This window comes from Jaculus jaculus, chromosome 5 (assembly GCF_020740685.1).
Source record: "Jaculus jaculus isolate mJacJac1 chromosome 5, mJacJac1.mat.Y.cur, whole genome shotgun sequence".
Taxonomy (NCBI): Eukaryota; Metazoa; Chordata; class Mammalia; order Rodentia; family Dipodidae; genus Jaculus; species Jaculus jaculus.
Window position 1 is genome coordinate 95,398,613 of NC_059106.1, and position 22,136 is coordinate 95,420,748.

Here is a 22,136-nt window from a genome sequence, read left to right on the forward strand (position 1 = left end):
TGTTACACTAATTGAGAAAGACAAGATATGGAAAGAACTTTCTGAAGGCCATTCAGCCAAGTGTTAGAAATATGATTCACACCCAGCCACACTGAGCCTGGAGTTTCTATGTTTGCTGTGGCATAAAGATCTATGCTGTGGCTCATTGCTTCCTTTTTCTGGTAGTAAAAATCCAATGTGAAAAAAACATAGAGGAAGATATTAGTAGTCATTTATACTTTACCAGGAGTAGGTCTTATTAGCAAAAGAAGCAAAAGATTTGGAGGAATCTATAAAGATTATGTTTTTCTTTCAAAGAAGAAGCAGTGGAATAGAAGAAAGAATTTTTTAAATGCATTAGTGGCTTTTTTCACAAAACATTTTTCCATACTTTATGTCTAAACTATGATATTATTCATTTTAATTTTTAAAATTTATGCTTAATCAAATTCCCTTTCATGTACTATTGTGTGAATTTTTATAATACTACAGATTCTAGGGACAAGGGACAGAACAATTTCACAGGTACAAGACAGAACAATTCCAAAGAACTCTGTCATCATCCTTAACTCCTGTGGTCAACATCAGATGTAGTACAAAAGTTAATGTGCCCATTTCAAACTGATTTTAATCCTGTTATCAATGTTGCTTGTATCACCGTTTATCTGTCTATCTCTATATATTCTTTTTATGTAATCTCTCTCCCTCTCCCTCTCTCTCAAAATACATATGTAAATTCCATCTCATATATATGTACATATATATGTGTATATATATGTGTGTGTGTACATGTATATATATGTGTATATATATATATATATGTATATATATATATATGAATGATAGAATTTTGCTTTGTAGCCATAGCTGGCCTGGAACTCACTATGTAGCCTAAAGTGGCTCCAAACTTGTAGCTATTCTCCTGCCTGTGCCTTCTGAGTGCTAAGATTACAGGCATGCACCACCATGCCCAGCTTTCCCAGTACATAACAGTTTTCATGTCCTTCTGAACTAGGTATTAATGAATGTAACCCAAGTACATACAGTGTTCTAGTCAGTGAGAGTGGCATCTCAGCAGACAGAAAGATAATATTTAGTAAAGTGTATTTGGACAACTGAGTAGCAATCTGGAAAAATACTTCTTCCACAAAAATAAATTTCATGTGTAACAAAAAAAAAACACAAAACAGAAATGTTGAACAACAAAATACCAAAAGAAAATGCATAACAATTTTATTTATAACATCAGAGAGGAGAAGCCCTCTCTAAAAAAGAAAAAAGAAAATGCCAGCATCCATGAAAGGAAACAATGATCCAGTAAACATCAAAAGTTTTTATACAGAAAAAAAAAAACACTATAAGCCAAGTTTAAAAACAGAAGATAATATGGAAAAAATATTTTCAACACTTGTGATAAAAGGCCAAAATATTTAACATGCATTTTTCAAAAGTCAGAAAGAAAACAAGATAATCAAATAGGAAGGCAAGAAGGTGATATAAACAGAGAACAGGAAGACATTTAAAGATTTATAATTCATGTAATATAGAGTAATATAAATTAATATAAGATTTTTTTACCCATCAGGTTAGCAAAGATCAAAAAGTATCTTAACATAATATTGGTGAGCATATGGAAAACCAGGCCCCTCCTACACTCTTGGAAGACTATCAGATGGTTCAGCCTCTGCAAAGGACAATTTCGCATTTGTATATGTAATTTAAGCTATATATGAATTTTATGGCATAAATACTCAACAGTCTCATATAAAATTATAAACTATGTATGTGTGTTAAGCATTTAAGTCATGCATAGAGTTGGACATATGAGCAAAGCTCTACATATAGCATTCTTTGCAGCATAAATTATACTGAAACATGGTAACCTAAATATCCAGCAATGTGGGTTATACAAAGGAACTCTTTAGAGACACATACATTTAGATGAGGAGAATAATCTTGACCTCTATTCATTGGTGAAGGAGGGTGTTGAGAGGCAGGTCCTGTATAAAATATTACCATGGAGAGAGGAATGTGTACACACATGACCATGTGGGGGGAAATGAACCTAGTAATAGAATTGACTCCAGAAAGAACACACAGTTGTTGAGGGGAGCCCTTAGGGTCTCATCGAATGGAAACAATAAAATATTAAGTTGTGATTTGCTCCATTATATCAAATACATTTTATTTATGTTTTTAAAGTACTTGTGTAATGATTTAATAGTCCTACTTTATACTTCAACCATGAGCAACCAAAGCCACATACTCACCCAGTGGCTATATAAAATCCTTGGCTCTTTTTATCCATCTAGCATTTAAGCCACACTGCCTCAGACTCTGGACATAATAGCAAAAACATGTTATTGTTCTCATGTACAGTAGCCATTATTTAGGAGCCCACTGAATACAGATTTATACACATGCTCTTAAATAGTAATTTGTTAACATTTTTAGGGCACTTTTCGTTTTATGTGTAGTCTATTTTTTAATATTTACATTTACAAAAGGAAAAATTATTAAAAGTCAGATGTATTGATAGGTTATTTTTATATGCATTATCTTAGGTTCAGTATTGTCAAACTGGAATTGTGGGTCCTAGCCTAAAGAAAAGGAAGTGGAGCAACAGTTAAAATTCCAGTCTGTCGGCCTCCAAAGCACAGTGCTTTCTGTACTCTGCCAGGATAGTCACTCTGTATTGACAGAGCTTTCTTTTGAAAGCTGTAAGCCATAAAAACTTTTTTAAAGAATTATTTCAAGCTGGTTGTTGTGGCACACGCCTTTAATCTCAGCACTCGGGAGGCAGAGGTAGAGGTAGGAGGATTGCCCTGAGTTCAAGGCCACCCTGAGACTCCGTAGTGAATTCCAGGTCAGCCTGAGATAGAGTGAGACCCCACCTCAAAAAACCAAAAAAAAAAAAAGAATTATTTCAAGAATAGCACCATCCTGGGTACATAGAATTAGATGAAAAACACAGGAACCAAAAGAAATAAAAAGAGATTAAAAGAGGAGAAATGCAGGGTTTATAAAAGTACTTGCCTACAATGTGGAAAGACCTGGGTTCAGTACCCAGCAGAGAGAGGGGTAGAGGAGGGAGAGAGAAGGAGGAGAAGAGCGGGACAGAGTCAGAGAAAGACAGAGAGAGGTTTTGAAAGGAGTGACGAAAGTGAATAGAACAGTGGAAGTTGCTTCCATTTGGATGATCATAACCAAGTGTTTTACATTAGCCTTTAGTTTCTTACTTTTTCAGATAATACATGACTTTGAAGTCTTCCTTTGTAAAAGTAATGACATTGTAGGAAACTTGGAAAATAGATAAAAATACAAGAAGAAAGCTATTGTCTTTCACATCAGCTACTGTTAACATTGTAATTTTTTTCTGTTCTTTTTAGAATATTTTTTTTGAGGTAGGGTCTCACTGTAGCCCAGGCTGACCTGGAATTCACTATGTAGTCTCAGGGTAGCCTTGAACTCATGGCAATCCTCCTACCTTTGCCTCTCAAGTACTAGGATTAAAGGTGTGTGCCATCACGCCCAGCTCGAGTATGTTTTGTGTGTAGGTATATGTAAAATATTTTAGTCATATCAAATACAATTTTCATGTGTTATTTTCTTAATTTGCAATTTACATCTTATTCATAAGAAAGTTAGGAAATACAATTTTAAGCAGTTTGTACCCCATTCCTGCTATGGTATATTTACTTAGTCTGACCTATAAAAAGTTCCACTTGATCCTTAGATACATACCTTTGTCCTCATTCCTTATAATTTTCATAGGAAAAATTTCTAGAATTGGTATTCCTAATACAAATGATATGAACATTCTTGAAATACATTACCAAATTGCCTTGCAAAAAAGTTGTGTGGTTTACAAATTTCTTTTAAGTCTCATTTTAACACTAACTCTTGAGAGATTTGCCTGCACCTTTAATTGATAGAAGGCAAATAAATACTCTTAATCAAGTTATAGAATCAATAGGCTGCAGGTAAATGATTTTAGCATTTTTCTTCAAATATTTTTCTTGCAGATTTCCCATGTTGCTGACAGTGCATCACACTTTGGACCAGTCTGTGCTGAGGGTAGCCCATTAGACAGGCACAGTTAAAGGGCCTGGAGAATTGGAGTAAATAATCTTTACTACCCTAACCTCTTCACATAGATTCAGAGGCTCACTGGCATGCAAGGCTCATAGTGATAGTAAGAAATTAAATGCATTCAAACTGTACATGGTGGCACATGCCTGTAATCCCAGCACTCAGTGGGTTGAGATAGAAGGATTGTGAGTTTGAAACCTGTCTGTGCTGCATATCAAGACCTGTCTAAAAACCAAAATAATCAAATAGATTCTGAGATTTATTTTCTGTTGACTACATCTCATTGTCTCTACAAATAGAATTATTTTTGGTGTTTAATTTCATTTGTGCCTACTCTAGTTAAGATTAAGAATCACTGGGAGGAACCAGGCATGGCGGTACATACCTATAATCCCAGCATCTAGGAGTCTGAGAATCACAAGTAGATGCCACTATGGCCTGTAAAACATACGCCTAGAAAGTATGTAAAAATCATCCATCATCCCACTCTTCAGTGATAATCACTTTCTAAGATTATTTTCTAGTCATTTCTGTTCCTATTTAATCATAATTAAGCATATGTGTAAATGTATGTACATGTACTGTTTTATAAACAATCTTTTTATTTCCTATCATAAGCATGTTGTGATGTCAGTAGCTATGATTTTAAAACAGTAATGTTTGCAAAATAGTCCAGTGTCAGCATGAAACACTGCCTCCTAATAGAAGTTGTCTCCATGTGTTACTCTTATAAGTAATGCTATGATGAACATCTTGGAGCATAAAGTTTTGCATTTATGTTTATTGTTGGCTAAGGATAAATTCCCAGGCATAGGTTTCCAGAATTGCATAGCCTTTGAGAGGCTATAGAAGTCTTTCAAAAGAGACTGTTCCAACATATTGATCTTGTTTTGTTTTTAGCTGAATCCAGAGTTTGTTCCATGTGGCTAATTGATACAACTTTCACCTGTGCCTACTTATATGTCTACTTGCCTCAGTTCAATAAATATGTCCGGTTAATCTGAACAACAAAGAGCTTAGATATAAAAAGAAACAACAGTTACAGAATTTGGTTTAGCCATCAGAAATAAAAGGAAATAGGGAGAGAGAGCTCAGTGGTTAAGCATGCTTCCTGAGGGAGTTCAAAACTGCTGGGTTTGATTCCCCTGCCATCCATGTAAATAGCCAGACATGGCCATGCAGGTCTATCATCTCAGTCTTGTGGGGAGCAGAGACCAGAGAATCAGAGAATGATTGGGTCTCACTAAAATGCCAAAAGCTCTGGAATCAGTGAAGAGACTCTATCTCAAGGGAGCAAATGGATGGAGGGTACACCTAACATTCTCCTTTGATCTCTGCATATGAATGGGGCAGCACATCTGCATACACATGCATACAACAAACATACCATATCATACTTAGTATGTACATGCAAGGGAAGGGAGAGAAGAAGAAGGGGAGGGAAGGAGGGAGGGAGGGAGGGAGGGAGGGAGGGAAGGGAGGGAGAGAGAAAGGAAGGGAGGAAGGGAGGGAGGGAGGGAGGGAGGGAGGGAGGGAGGGAGGGAGGGAGGGAGGGAGGGAGGGAGGAAAGAATTGAACTATAGCAAAGCTTTCTTCTTTAAAATTATTATGAAAAAGGAAAGTTATAGGCAGTTTGAATGTGCAGGAAACAATGGGAATAGTCATCTTTTGCATAGATTTTGGTAATGTAAGGTCAAAACATCTCCAGTGTAAAAGTCCCTGTAGTCCTGTCTCTGTGTGCACACCATAACTTGTGCCTTGGATGATCCTTCCTGCTATTTTGCCCCAAATCCTGATATAGCCTGAGTCTCTACCTCTCTGTGGAACCTCCAGACAAGCAGAAATGCCAACAAGGCAAAGCCATCTGTCTGTTTATTCCTTTCATGCATTTTGTGAAACATCAGCACATGGACATGTCATGCACATTGCTGCTGTACATGTTAAGTAATGCTAATATATTAAAGTTAGAATTCATTAGCTTTTCAGGAAGGAAGCTTTTGAGTATGTTGTTTCATAATAATTTACTGTGATAAGGAGACTTTAATTTCATTCCTTGAGGGCTGTGTTTCTTTGTTGTTATTGTAATTTGTTTGTAAAGACAAAAGATTTGTAGAGATAATGAGGTAATCAAATGTGATCAAAATAATAAAAACTAGGTGTGTTATCTTCTACATTCCAAAACCCTGGGTGAGAACTCTGACAGCCATGGGGAGATTTCTAAATCCCTGAGTACCAGATCCTGTGTAAGCAAGGGCTGTGTGTTTTCAGAGGCTGTGTGTGACCCCCAGCTATGTGATGGTATTAAGAATGTGAACCCAGGCCCTGAACACTCATCAGCACCAACAGATTTCTTTGAAGGTGAAAGCCTGCACTATTCTCCAACATTTCTCTTGTGACCTGTAGGAAATAATGCTGTTCAAATCCCTAAATGAATTGAATAGTAATGGTTTCTTTTAGAAATTAGCCAATTTCTTTTCTAATAGTTTCTGCGTGTTTCTTAGTAATGAAAATTCTCTCACACATTTCCTAAGAAATGTGACAGTACATTAGAGATTGGGGCACCCTTTCAATGAGGCACCTCTATCCTTCACAGTTTGCAACAGGCTGTGCCTTCATTGTCAAGTGTGTTAGGGAACTTTTGCTAGTGTGCAGTTGTCTGAACTCTGTTTAAGTCTATATTCCTGAACTTGTTTGAAATATCCTTGTTTCAATAACTGTACATTCCCTTGGAGGGAATCAAATCACAAGTCTATTTTGAATGAAATTAAAGTTTTAAGGAAAAGCCCAACATGATTTTCTAAAAGTGAAGGAACATGAGAGGTGCACACTGATGAATGTTATAAGAAAGGAATCATTTTCAAGGGGGGAGGTGTTTAGTTGTCTTGCTAGTATTCCGAATCAAAATTTGCTTTGTTCATTTTATAAATTACTTCATCCTCTTAAAAGGAAATGTATTCAGGGCTGAAGAGATGGCTTAGTGGTTAAGATGCTTGCCTGCAAAGCCTAAGGACTCAGGACTCATATTCGACTGTGCAGCTCCCACATAAGCCAGACGCGCAAAGTGATGGAAATGTGCAAGGTCGCACATGTGCACAAGGGGCAACATGCATACAGAGTTTGATTACTGTCACTGGAGGCTCTGGCCTGCAAATTACATTCAGGTCTCTCTGATGCTTCACATTTTGCTTTTTGTTGCCAAATGGCAGAACATAATTTGTGTGTTCCATCTCTCCTCCCTTCCTGCCTTGTGCGGTGTCCTCTGAGATAGCCAGTCCCTGGAAGCAAGTCAACCACGCTCCCCCACACCTATTGCAGAAGCCACCCCCGGCTCATCTATGAAGCTCTTCCTTTTCCTCTTGCTGGGTGTCACTTTCCACTGTTGAGCACCCCACAGACACTCATGTCTCATTTTCTGTACTTATGTCTCCTTGGTTGGCTCCAACACCTGAGGATAACAAGTGCCTTGGTCACCTTCTCAGGCAACAATGTGTGAAGCAGGGCCTGCCATAGAACAAATGCTGAACTAGGCTTCTTTTAGGGAGAGAACATGGTTCTGCATTAAAATACTCTTATTCTCTTATGGACTCCAGAGGTTAGACTGTGGAGTCAAAGCTAATAAAGGGACGTTTGCCATTTTCATAGAGTTGATGTCTTTAATACATGAAAAATCCTCTTCACTTTCTATCAGTGAGTAGGCCAATCTGCCTCCCTGCCTGGGGCCTTCCTTGCTTTTCACTTCTTAAATCTAGGAATAAACTCAGAAGCTCACCTGGTCTCTTGCATTGTCTTTCCTGCCATAGTGCTTCCCTGAGCTTATTTGTCCCCAGCAGTTCTGCCCAGGGAAAACCTACCACTTAACTCCCCAACAGCCTATGGATACAGGTCTTTTGTTTCAAAGGCAGCTCCATTTTCAGGCAGTCTGTGCCCACAAATCCAGATTTTCTCCCTTTCCTATATCCCATGATCACACATAGTTCATTTGCTAAACCAGACCATAAAACTGTCTGCTTACTTCTGATTCAGGAATTGTGGCATGTCTTTGAAAGTGAGGGAGCTTTTCTCAGCTCTTGGGTAGGCAGTAACTCAAGGGCTAAGGTGCTGAACAGTCATGGTCACACAGAACTTCCACTGAGTCAGTGGCCTCCAGGTTATTGTCTTATGAATTTTGATGAATAAAAACCTATAGACCAGAGGGCAAAGTTTAGATAGATTTTATTGTAGAGCTTACGGAGCTAGAGTTAGCTTAAGAGAAGGGAAAACGACAGAGCTTCTTCCCAAGAAGAGGTAAGAGCAGGGCTTGTGGTAATTGGGAAGCCCTCTCTGGTCCCCCCCTTTAAGGGGGTTTACAGATGGGGGCTTAGTTCTGCCCCAATGCTATGTGTCTAGACACTGTCAGGTTTTCAGGAAAAGGGAATAATCCTTTTATGTTCCTAGGGAAAGGAATTATCCTTCTCAGAAGGGGGTTATTATCTCTTCTAAGAAAGAGGTAAGATGAGACCCTTGTGACATTTCTGGCCTCTAGCAAAGTGGAGGCTGTAAGGACTGCTTTAGGCAGAAAGAGGGAAGGGGAAAAAAACAAATTCTTCCTTATAGGCTGAAGGACATTTTTTGATTTTACTTTCAAGGGTATTGCCACCTCTAAACCATCTCACTTCTGAACAAGAGTCATATTTTCTAGTGTATCAGATTTGGGTGGTTTTATGAATATGGAACATAAGTTGTAATTGATATAAATATTTTAGAATCAACATCTTCATATTTTTCCCAAAGTCAGAAAAGTGGTAAGCATTCCATTCAAAAATATATCCCTAGTTTTATTATTTTTTATTTATTTTTATTTTTTTAAATTTATTTATTTGAGAGCGACAGACACAGAGAGAGAGACAGATAGAGGGACAGAGAGAATGGGCGTGCCAAGGCTTCCAGCCTCTGCAAACAAACTCCAGACGCATGCGCCCCCTTGTGCATCTGGCTAACATGGGACCTGGTGAACCGAGCCTCAAACCAGGGTTCTTAGCTTCACAGGCAAGCACTTAACCGCTAAGCCATCTCTCCAGCCCATATCCCTAGTTTTTAATGTGAAAGTACCAGTGTTGACTGAGAGTCTAATACAGAGTCAAAGCTAACTCATCTGGAAACATTGTGGCTCCTTTATCAAGATACATCCCTTATTACTTCTTAATAAGAAAAAGGGAGAGAATACTGAGAATAAGAAAACCTGGAATTTTCTTCCCTGCTCCCATGGCTGAGGACAAAGAAGCCAGGTCCTGCCTGGGACCTGTGGAGAGTGTTCATGGGATCTCCCTACTCTCCCTCTGCACCCCACAGATGCCTACAAAATATTCCAGCATCCTCAGAGGAAAATGGACATGTAATCAGACTGCCTTCTAAACACTTATGTTTATGCCCCTAGATGGTATTGCCCTCAACTTTGGTCAGAGAAATTTCTTTTTGCAGGGAATAGCAGTTTATGCAGAGACTCTTAGCTGGTCAAAATGCTGAGGATAAGTAACTGTTGAGTGCTTGGTGCTAAGTGGGACATCTATAACCAGTCTTCCCATGGCTCAGGAAATGCTGCAGAAGAAGGCATGGAAAGATTGTTAAGAGCCAGAGGATGAGGAGTGCTGTGGAACACTACCTTTTGGACATGCCATACCCATTCCAGTCATGAAAACACAGCAGCTGTGGCTGCATGCACAAGACCTGGAAAAAATAAAGACATGAAAGTAGTAGAGGAACCAATTAGGAAGACAAACGGAATCAGCAGGAGTGAGAGGGACATAAAGTGATAATAGGGGGAGTGAATATGACCATTGTATATATTATGAAATTATAAAACGTTCAAAATTAAGAAATAAAGAGAAAAGAAAGAAAAAGAAGGGAAGGAAGAAGGAGGGAGGGAGTGAAAGATAGGAAAAGAGCAAGTGATCTCTGGAATGAGTCACCATCTGTTGAGTTATCTTAATGAGGCATCCGAGTGCATAGCCTAAGTGAAGGATTATGGGATTTACAATGTACATTAAAGGAGGAACCCAAGAGAATGCCACTGTCTTGATATAAGATAGAATTCTGGTTTGGAATTTTGGTACTTGATGCTGTGGTAAAGGCCAAGCTAAGACCCTTGGGTAATGTGAAGAAATAGACCCTGGGGGCAGGGGGAGGTCATCAGATCATGCAAAGAAGAGTTGGTGGAAGCTTCTTATAGAAATGTCCTTCCAGTGTTGGGAAAATGGAAATAGGCCATAATGATATTGCAAATGTTGGTAAAATGCCTGCAAAAAAAGTCCAAACAGTTTTTATTTAAGAAACAGCCAAATAAATGATAATTTGATTTATAATAGTGTTTACCTCAAGGACTTTTAGAATCAGATTATACACTTAAATTGATTTCTCTTTGACTTTATCAAAAAGTCATTAGTCGCCTAAAGGGATGGCTTAGCAATTAAGGCACTTGTCTTGCAAAGCCAAAGGCCCCAGGTCCAATTCCCCAGGACCCACATAAGCCAGATGCACAAGGTGGAGCACATGCATCTGGAGCTTGTTTGCAGCGGCCCTGGCGTGCCTGTTCTCTCCCCCCCCCCCTCTCTCTCACACACACACACACACACACAGACACACATAAATACTTTTTAAATTTATTAGTTATCCCTGGAACTCTTCTCCAAAAGTCTCAACAGGTCTTCAGTAATCCAGTAAAATTATTTTCTGGATTTCCAGATTTCCTAAAGTTCTCCATTAGCACTGATTATTACTCTTAACAATAAGGCAAAATTGTAATTTAAAAAATGTGCACGTGGGCTAGAGAAATGACTTAGAGGTTAAGCACTTGCCTGTGAAGCCTAAGGACCCCGGTTCAAGGCTCGGTTCCCCAGGTCCCACATTAGCCAGATGCACAAGGGGGTGCACGTGTCTGGAGTTCGTTTGCAGAAGCTGGAAGCCCTGGCGTGCCCATTCTCTCTCTCTCTCCCTCTATCTGTCTTTCTCTCTGTGTCTGTCGCTCTCAAATAAATAAATTTTAAAAAATTTTTAAAAAAATGTGCAAGTGATGTATGTCATAGTAAGTGCAGTTATATATGATTAATTACTTCATCACCCCTTTTAAATTTGTATTAATTTTTGAAAACTCCTAAGGGTGAGCATGTATAATTGATTCTATTATGACACATGTGATTACTTTAATTAAAAAAAAATGTTTCAGCTAAGGTTTTGTTCAATAGTGTAATTCCCTAATTTTATAGTTCTGTTGAGGAAAATCAGATTCAACTTATGTCAGATGTTTTCTGGAACTATGTCCTATCAGAGATGAACACTCTGTCTGGTATAACTACAAAACTGAAAGATGAGTCAGTATTGCTTTCTTCCTTCCCCAGTTTTTCCTATGTCTGCAGTGTCTTCCAGAAACTGGCTTACTTAAAATAAGTTTCTCTGGGTACCAATCTGTGGCTTAGATACTAGAGCTTCCTAGATTTTTGCAGTTATAATCTCCTTTAAAATAAATGTAAACCCACTGCAATCTCTCTTGCCACCACTACCTTTTAAAATAAACAAAATAAGGTTTAAACGAGTTTTGATAGCTCTTTAACATACCAAAGTCCTCTGGTTTGTTAGGAAAACAAGACTGCAAGTTTTGTCCCTTTAAAGAAAGGAAAATAGCCGGGCGTGGTGGCGCACGCCTTTAATCCCAGCATTCGGAAGGCAGAGGTAGGAAGATTGCCGTGAGTTCGAGGCCACCCTGAGAGACTCCATAGTGAATTCCAGGTCAGCCTGGGCTAGAGTGAGACCCTACCTCAAAAAACCAAAAAAAAAAAAAAGAAAGGAAAATATTCAGTTAATAATCTTCTAGTAATTCTGAGTAAAGTGGTTGTTATACTAAGCCTTCTCTTAAATGGCAAAATTTAAGTCAAACGAAAATAGTGGCATATGCCTTTAATCGCAGCACTCAGGAGACAGAGGTTGGCGGAACAATGTGAGTTCAAACCACCCTGAGACTACATGGTGAATTCCAGGTCAGCCTGGGCTAGAGCAAGACCCTACCTCAAAACAACAAAAATAAATAAATAAATAAGTTAATAAATAAATAAAAAGATAATGGGGTATCATGCAAATGCCTTTCCAGGTAGCGTCAGCTTGCTATGATTAATGGATAAATATCCTCCAAACACCTATCCACCCCGCACCCCAGGCATGTGTGCTGTGGTTAATTAGGAATTTGTTTAGGGTGTTACCAGTTTAGCAAAAATGTCAGGAAATTCTGCTTTGTGTCTTTTGTAAGCAGTCGGCCAGTACACACTGCTCTACCAGGACCATCAACTAAACCTTGGCACTTTGGTGCATTTTTGTACCTGCTCCATCTGCATACCTATTCATGGATGAAAGGAATAAGTTCCCTGACCTAACAGGTTTAGCAGGTTACTTTACTTCCTAGCTTCCTCTTTGTCTTCCTTGCTCCTTCTTGGGTTTGAGCAGCAGGTGAAGACACTGCCAGGTAACTCCATCAACATTTCGATATATAACTTTCTGCAGAAACTTCTTAAAGTATATCAAAGTGAAGCCATGGGCTAAAAGAAACAAGCATGTGAGTATGTTTAGTTTTTAAAACTAAACTCACCACCGTGAGGGAGAGATACCTACAGAATGGCTTAATGCAGAGCTGCTTCTCAACTCTGTTCAAACCTATCAGACATTGAAGGAAGCAGGGAAGAAATCAGTGGATTCATCATTCTAGAGAGTGTGATATATCAAGCATCAAATCATTTTTATAATCATTAATGGACAAATCCTCCTCAAACAGACCCAGAGGCCCTTATTTAAAGTGGCTTAACATAGCCACAGCCGTATCTTCTGACCATCGTAGATCCATTTGAAGGGCTCATCTCTGGTCAATATGACAAAAGGACTTGGGCCAATTGACTGGAATTTTATGTGTAGATTTGTTTACCAAGACAAGTCTGAGCAGTTTTCCATAAAACATAAATTTAAAAATAGAGAATCAGATGATATCATTTTCTAAGTTTTGTTCAAAAGATATTCCTTTAATAGTTAATAAGAAATTTATAATTAAGTAATATCTTAAGAATTCTATAACAAAGAAAAAATGTGAAATACACCCTTGGAATTTGTGATCCGGAAGTGAACTACAGTATATTACAATGTACATTTGTGTATATTGCTAGCAAAATGTCCCTGATTTTCTTTCTAAACAAAATGAAGCTCTTAAAGATAAAACCCAGCAAGGAATGTCCATGTACTGTGAAAGAATAGTGAACTCAAATGTGGTATCAGGTCCCAATGTGACATCTTGGTTTACAGTCTGTGTCCTGCAGAAGGGACATAGGGACCTATAGATAGGAAGGGCTTACATGCATGCTGGGTGTCAACAAGATTCTAGACACTTTGCTGGGCCTGTTAAAGCCACTTGCTCTAACTGGTTTCAGCATTCATCCTGAAGATCATTAACTAATCCCTTCCTTAAAAACTCCTCTTCCCATCTTTAGCTGTGGAGGCCCAGAACCGCTTCATGACTTTGAGGAGTGTAACAGCATGAAAAGCAAGGTTCCTCCCCTTCCTACCTAATTTCTTTCTTGCTGTCAGATAAGACCAAGATATCTCTTTCTGACCCCAGCTCTCATGTTTAACATAGAAATTACATTTTGCAAATGTCCTGCATGTTCTAATTCATATAATAGGAGAAAACTGCTCCTCTGAGCACCAATATGATGTTGTTTAATCCCAGAAGCCCCTGGGAGCCCCTCCCTGCCCTGCCCCCTGCTAGCCAGCTCCCTTTGCTAGCTACAGTGTTTGCGTTAATCGGCTGCATAGACTCGGAGACTGTGTTTTGGTGTCTGTGTGTGCAATCTTGTGCTGCTTCCTGAACGCATGTGTCCCTTCCCTTCACAGCCTACTCGACACCCAGCACCTCCCCCGCAAACCGATTCGTCAGTGTTGGACCACGGGATCCAAGCTTTGTAAATATCCCTCAACAGACACAGGTGGGCCGCTCTCATCTTTTCTGTATGTGGTGCAGCTTGTATTGCTCATCAGGTGCATTTTGACTTGTCTAGGGCCAGCCAGGCCACATGTCCCAGCCCTCTTCAGAACCTTTCTCCTGACCCCACCCCTTCCCGCCCTTTAGCCATGGTTTCCCTATGTTCAGGGAACATAGACAGTGTACCTGGAATTTTTACTTGTGGTATTGGGGCAGAAGAGGAAAGTTTGGGGACCAGGTTCTGAGACTAGGTGGTGTTAGCTGCCTCCTTGAGGCAGTCTTCTGTCTAACAACTGACAGATAGGAGCCCCACAGACCCTGATTGCCTCGACCTCCCAGCACATACTTGGGGGGAGTGACCATTCCTCTCATTTTAGGATTCTCAGGAAACTAACAGGCTTTCTAAAAGAAAGAGGAGCAAAGGTTTTCTAAACTCTATTAAGTTGCTAGTGTTGATCCGGAAATAGGAGGTGACAGCTAGCCACTAGGGAGCAAGGTGCAGTGGTGGGAGGGGCTGTGAATATATGATCATATTTGAAGTGATGATTGAAAGACGAGTACAGGATGTCCTGAGCTGGTTTTAAGCACAATAGACAATTGTTTGGGGGGCATGTAGGCCTAAAAGAGTTATTTTTTAAAAGGGTTGAAAATGGCTATAAGCTAGAAAGCAACAAACCTTTGGGTTCCAAGGCATATGTTTACAAGTTTACAAAATAGAATCAAGTTCAAGTTGGAGGAGAAACTACTCTCCAATTTCCTAATTGGAATGTGACCACATATTTTCATAATTGTCACAAGGAAGTTACTTTCTGCATGAGGCTCTTAGCATGGGTTGAACATTTCTCTTGGGTGGTTCTATGCATATGCTTAGCTGGGTCACACCAGGCACCTGGTTTATAACTGCTCATGGGGGGGGTGAATGGGGCCAGGTGCTTGTACATGTAGTGGGTTTGCCTGCCAGGGCTGAGTGCTCCCTCCTGACAGGCATCGGCCAAGCTGGACTCCCCATAGTACTATTCTGGTACCTTCTGTACCCCAAAATAGGACCCCAGAAAGTCCAGCAGCCATGGGGAAGGAGAGCTAGAGGGGAGAGGCTAATTCTTGACTTTCCCACTTATGTTGTTTTTCTTACTTGGCTTGTACATGGTGTCTGGGATTAAAATCTCCTTGTCAGTACTTCCCATAAAATTCATCATTATTTGTTAATTTTCCCATACCATAAAATATTCAAATACTTTCCTGGGGAGTTTGAAGTTGCATGATTACCTTGAAAACATCTATCTTAAAGTAGAAGAAAGAATTGATTGTGTGCTTTGGGCTCACATGTTCAGGCTCAATAAGAGGGCTGAGAAAGAGACTCACCACCAGGAGCTCCATGTTGGACAATTGTTTCCTTGCCCCCAGCACTGTCTGCTCAAGTCACTTTATTAGAACCCTAAAAATACAGCTTTGACGTGTCCTGTTTGTATTTTACATAGTATTTTTATGTAAGTTGTGATTCACCACACTCAAACTGCACCCTATGTTCCAATTAACTTATTTCACTATAACCAAAATGTGTTATTTCCCAGCATCACTGTTTCATAAATGCTTATTTCACCCAGACTTTGAGTCTTCGCAGTGCTCACCACAAAAATTCAATTCTTAAAAATCCAGATTTTCCACGCATCTGGATGGATGATGTCATATAGACAGACCCACTATTGGCATCTGGGACTAAGTTTTCTTGGTTTCCATTAAATATTTGGCATTGTAGGGACAACTGCTTAGATGTTTCTCACCACAGCAACACCTGTCACAATTAGCTTGAAAAACTCCATTCCCAATTGTTTTAGCTAATGAAGTTGTCAATTTTGGGGGGTTTTGGTTGTTTTGTTTTTCTCTTGAACTATCTGTGTGTCTGGAGGTAAAAGTTATATGCTCTAAATATTTCAATTTTTTGGTATGCATATTAACTTTTTAAAATTAAACTGCTTTCCAGAACTGTTTAAAATTTTAGATATATGTAGATACAAGCTCCCTTTTAAGAATACCTTTGTTCAGAGCAGGGTTTTGCGGGAATTTTGTGTGTATGGTACTGGGGATTACCTCCCACACGCTAGTCAAGCACTCAATCACTGAGCTGTATACACAGCACTCTTTTCACTGTTTTGAATTTTGAGTTAAGGTCTCACTATGCTCCATTGCCTGCCTTTACTTTACTCTAGTCCAAATAGACCTGAACTCATGATCCTTCTGCCTCAGCCAATCAGCTAACTGAGTTTATAGGGCTGCATTCCTAGGCCCAGTTTATAGGAATTTTTAAAAATATAATTTGAATTTCTGCAGATTCATCATTTCCTAGGTAAGCTTGTATCTTTTTCTGTGATAAAACGAGGTTTTGTGAAATTTTCTTTAATTGAAATTTAGAAAAACTTTTCAAGGAAAGCAAAAGTTTGCTTCCTAATGCTACAAAAGTAAAAGTTGGAGAGCTGGACATAGTAACCCATGACAGTTATTGGGAAACTGACACAGGAATATGGAAAGTTCCAGGCCAGCCTATTTCAAAATAAACAACAACAAAACAAAATATCCTAAGTACAGAAGAGGTACCCTGCACTTAAGTCCATGAGAAGTATGGGATGAAACTGTTCTTTCTCCCAAAGACCAGTTCCCAAAGCTATCCTGACATTCCTAAAGCTATCCTGTAGAAGATGGATTGGAGATGGTCTCTGTTTGTCCTACAGGGTAGGAGTTGAATTAATGCTTAGACATTATAAGTAGGCTGTCAATCCATAGTATAAAAACCTTCCTTAAGATAAAGAGCTGGGCTGGAGAGATTGCTCAGTGGTTAAGACCACTTCCTGTGCAAGCAAGAGGGCCTGGGGAGGCCTGAGATTGTTTCATCCCCATGGTCCACATAATAGCTAGGCATGACCATGTCCTTCTGTAACTCCTGTCCCATGGAGAACAAAGAGCTGAGAATCAGAATCAGCTTACAGAAAAAGTGGCAAGCTCCAGGATCAGTTAAAAAAAATCCAGCTCAAAAAGGAACTTGTGGAAGAATGATGGAGCAGGAAAGCCAGTGTTCCACTCACAATGTTCCACCACGGGCAAGTGCACTCTGCCACAGATGAGCAGGTTCCACATGGGCACACACACACATGCATATAGCACACGTGCACACACACTAGCAAAAGAAAACAAAGAGCTATTTGATTATTGTTACCTCTATTTATTGAGCATTTTCTTTATGCTAAGTATTATAGATACATTATCCAACAAATATTTAGACTACCAGAAAGGATAGATATAATTATCTTTACTTTATAGATTTGGAAGCTAAAGCCTATGGATTTTTTCCAAGGTCATAAAGCAGTCAGAAGTGGGGCATGAACCTGCACCTAGATCTTCCTGAATCCCAAGCCTACACACTCTAGCTACAGCACACTGCTCTGAACGCCTGGAAACCTCTTTCCCTTTGCTCAAGCAGAAACTGACAGTTCACTCTCAGAAGCAGCTCTGACACATGCCTGCATTCACCTGGGAGACTTCAATAAGATCTCACTGGTACATATACCCAATAGAATTGAAAGCAGGGTTTGAAGGTATAGTTACACACTTGTGTTTGTAACAGCTTCAATCACAATAGCCAAAAGTGGCCGCTGACACATGAATGGATAAAATGTAGTTTAGACATATAATGGAATATTATTCTTAAAAAGGATGGAAATTCTGATGCTTGCCACAACATGGATGAATTTTGATAAAAATTAAGTCACCAAAAGTTAAATACTGAATGACTACATTTCTGTGAGAGGCCTAAAATAGCAAATGGATAGAAACAGGAAGTAGATGGTACCAGAGGCTCAGGGTGAGAGACAGTAGGAGTGAGTGTGTAATGAGAACAGAGGTCCATCTAAAGAACTATATACTTTAAAATGGCTTTGGGGCTAGAAAGATTGCTCGGTTGTTAAAGGTGCTTGCTTGCAAAGCCTAATGGCCTGGGTTCTATTCCCCAGTACCCATGTAAAGAGCCAGGTGCACAGAGTGACATATGTGTCTGGAGTTTGTTTGCAGTGGCAGGAGGCCCTGGGGCACCAAGTCCCTCTCTCTCTCTCTCTCTTTCTCTCTTTTTCCCTCCCTCTCTGCCTCTTTCCCTCTCTCAAATAGATAAAAAATATTTTTTAAAAAAATTTAAGTGATTCCAATGGTAAATCTTAAATGTATTTCACCAGTATTTCAAAACTGTAATCATTAAACTCCAAGGTCTCTTTCACCTCTTAAGTCTAAAATTCCTGAAAACAGCCAAGAACAGTGATTGTGTGCCAACTACTGAGACAAGCACTGGTTCTTATGCTGGGCACACAATGGGAACTCCACACACATGACTGAATCTAAGTGATTCACAACAAGGCTTTAAAATAGTGACTGTTTTTTTATTACTGTCATGTGACATGTTGATTATGAAAAATACAGATGAGAAAAATAAAAATCACTTGTAGTCCTACTATTAGCTTTCCTATATAAATCTATCTTGACTATTTCTACACATAGAAATATATTGCAAAAATGAAATAATATTATAGACACTGTTTGGTAACCTGCTGTTTCTTCCCCTTAGCATGTAAATTTGAAAAAAATTGAATATTGGTTTTTATTACACCTATTCATCATTTATAACGATTGGTAAGGAAAGACAACGTGGAGAGTTGGCAGCCATTGTTTCTCCTGTGTCCTTTGCAGTACTTTTTTTTTTTTCTGCAGAGGATTCCTCCCTTTGCAGGGTGAGAAGTACCACCTCCTCAGCTTTGCAGAGTCTGCATCCCTTTCTCACTCCTTCCAGGTGCCTTGTGTGTCCCAGCTTGTTTCGGGCTGTGGCTGAACACAAACTGCCAAGCTATCTATCTTCTTCCTCCTGACATGGCTGCTGCCCTCACTTGCCTCTCATCTTTCTCCTCCATCTTCACATTGTAACTCCTCAGTACCAGGAGAGGTAGCCACCTACCTATCTCCTGTGAGACACTCACCTATATGAAGGAACCAACCCTTGCCCCACCCTGAGGCTCTTCCTTTTCAAGGACTTCCCATGACAAATTGATACCAACACGTGGGGAGGCCCTGAGTATCTACTTCCCTTCAGGCACATTGGTGTGCCCTGCCCACCTGCTGAGTGACACTGTGTCATAGTAGAGAAATAGCAGACAGTTTTGGTCATGGAGTTGTATCCCTGATTTTATCTGATCTCTTGAAACAGCCATTTTATGAACAGCTATTATTTCATTTATTAGAGAGAAAAAAGTTCATATTTCATCCTCAGGTAATAAAGACCAGTTCTCACACAGGAAAACTGAGAAAAGAACTCATTTTGCTTTGGGTTCTAGTTTAATCAGAATGTTGAAGTAAAAAAAAACTGCTTAAGCTGCAGAACTGTGATGAGTACTAATTCTTTAAAATGAAAAATGAGTGCAAACAATATTAGAAACAGCCGTTTCCTCCCTACTACCCAGCCCTATCACTGTTCTGCATCAACAGGATGGTAGTATTTGAAATGCTCTTTAAAACCAAATTACCATTTGAGTTATGAGGAGAACCAGTGGGCATGGTGTGGGCCTGGTTTGTTGACAAAGAGGCACGGGTGCTGTGACCTCGGCTTAATAAATCATGTGGCTGCCTGACTCGTTTAGCAGTGTGACGCCTGTGCAGAAGCGGCATACTTCGCTGTGCTGGGAGCCAGCCCATTTGGAGGGCTCCTAAGCTAAATCATGGGCATGACACCACTTTGCCTCCCCCACTGCTCATGGCGCCTACTCAGCATGCAGAGGGGTGAATAAAGAGGGTAGGGAAGTAGAGACATGGGGAAGGTTTGTTGGCATTCTTTGCACCACATCCTGAGGCCCTACCTGAGAAATCACATTTTAACCAATCTGAAAACCTCATTATTCTAATTGTTTCCTCTATCTCGGCACCTACAAAATGCAAGGAATATCAGTTTCCTCAAGTGGTGCAGGGTTAGTAGAGGAAACAGAAAGAAAGAAATAATAGTACTGACAACATCAGTGGGGCAGTATGGCCCGGTGTGGTGACACCTATAATCTCAACACTCAGGAGACTGAGGCAGGAGGCTTGGAAGCTTCAAGCCAGCCTGGTCTACAGAGAGTTCCTCACCAGCCTGAGAACATGCATGGTCCTTGTCTCAGGAATACCACAGGCACTCATGCACACACTGTGCACACATGCAGCATGCCCCCACACACATACACAAATAAACAATCCACATGCACTATGAGACACCAGTACCATGGCCTGCCAGAGAGTCTTAAAGACCACAGGATGCTTCATTCATGAATAGAGACAACTGTAGTCCCATAGTTGGACAGGAATGTCAGATAAAATCTCATGTGTATCTGACTTTGAGAAGTTACTTCTTGTCATGCCTATGTTCATTATAATACTAAGGCTGGTGCTGTTACCATTTGATAGATGAGGAAACTGAAGCCTCAAAATAGTGAGCTTGCCCCATGGTAGCTGAGGTAGTCGTGGCTTAAACCAGTCCCTTCACGTCTCTGTTCCCCACATACCAGCTGCATGCCTAATGATTTACAGTGAGAGCTTACTGACCATTTTCTTTTAAGATGATCTGAGAGTGACTAGTGCTCTTCCATCAAGAAATCAGGTCACTGCTTTCTTGGTCCAGTGGAATAATGTTGAATATTGTCTCTCTGAAGACCAGCCCTGGCTCCCCTTAGTCCATATGTCTGTACACTCAAGCCTGAAGTCGTTGCTCATCCTGCCTGGGAGAACGATCTTCTCTTGTGAAGCTCATTGGCATCTGTGTGAACAGCCAGTTTCTGCCCTGAGACTAACCCGCGGAGCAGTCGTGAGCTTGGGTTTTGCTTGATCAGGTGGAAACAGGATGCATAATTTTGGTGTTGGTGGTGCTGCTTTCTTCCTTTCTTTCCTCAGAAGTTAAATTTTTTTATAGCTTGGGTTTTTTAACTGTGAAGTAATAAGTTTATATACACACACAGTTGTGAATCTTAAGTTCTTTTATTATAGGAATAAGTAAATGCCTAGTGCCACTAAATACTCAGAAGATGATAGTACCATTATTTCATCTCTTCTGTTGAACAGTTATTTTGGGGTTTACATCTTTGCTAGTATGATCTTAATTGTAGCCCCTTGAAAAGAGTTATCATTATCCCTATTCTATAGACTTCAAAAGAAAAAAAGGTTAAAGAAAACTGGCCTACACAAACCACATAGCCAAGGTCAGTAGAGCCATGACACAGACTCACTTCTAATCCCATGTATACTATCAGGAAAGAACTCATGAGCCTTTTAGTACACACATAGACAGAACTATTGCTCAACTCCGTGGCAAGTGGGACAAAGCTCCCCAAGAATGTAACATGATAGGCTTGCCCAGGACCACATGCAGTGATGGTACCCCAAACACATGGTTGAGCTGGGCACATCCATCTTCCCTGTGAAGACAGCAGCCTGAGTGCACCATTTCTCCCCTCTACCAAATGGGCCCCAAGGAAGAAGGGACTCCCAGAGGAGGCAACTGAGAGTGTGGAGTCTGGACAGAAGTGAGTCTAGAAGAAAGTAGGTACCTCCCTGGAGGGTGCTGCTTACACACATTTCTCTGAGGTCTCAGCTCCAGTGTTGGATGTAAGCCTGCAAAGGTATTGGGAAAGCTATCACAGGATTGACTTTCTTGACTTGAATCGTGACCTGTTACCTCATACTGGCCATGTCTTTCCTCTCTAAACAAGATTATGCCACTGAAGAAGAGGCAGGGTAGATCATGGGCAGCTGTTGCCAGTGTCTGCGTGCTCCTGTTTCACATCCCCTGATAGGGATCGTGCAGGTTTAACTTTCCTGATTGCACTTCTCTCTTTTTACTTCCTACTACTTCTTGCAGTTCTGTACAGCCGACCTGACCCCATGCCTCGGGGACCTGTGGAGTGCAATGTCATCTGTCTTTGGCCTTTTTTTGATCTTTGAGGTCTAGCATGTGGTCAGGTCAGTCCCACAGAGGAGTTACCTCTTACTGGTCAGTGTGAAATCTGGGAAAATGTAATGGAGGGCATGT

General features: G+C 40.1%; 1 protein-coding gene across 8 annotated transcripts in view; it reads left to right on the forward strand.

Moving 5' to 3' along the window:
- Positions 1 to 22,136, forward strand: part of Nfia (nuclear factor I A) — a 612,310-nt gene that overhangs the window by 564,329 nt on the left and 25,845 nt on the right. For 6 of the 8 annotated variants that reach the window (XM_045149015.1, XM_045149021.1, XM_045149014.1 and 3 more), the window contains one exon: positions 13,969 to 14,060. The exons of the other annotated variants lie outside the window; for them this stretch is intronic. In XM_045149015.1, coding sequence (XP_045004950.1) covers positions 13,969 to 14,060 — 92 coding nt within the window. The remainder of the gene's footprint in view (positions 1 to 13,968; positions 14,061 to 22,136) is intronic. 8 annotated transcript variants of the gene reach the window in all.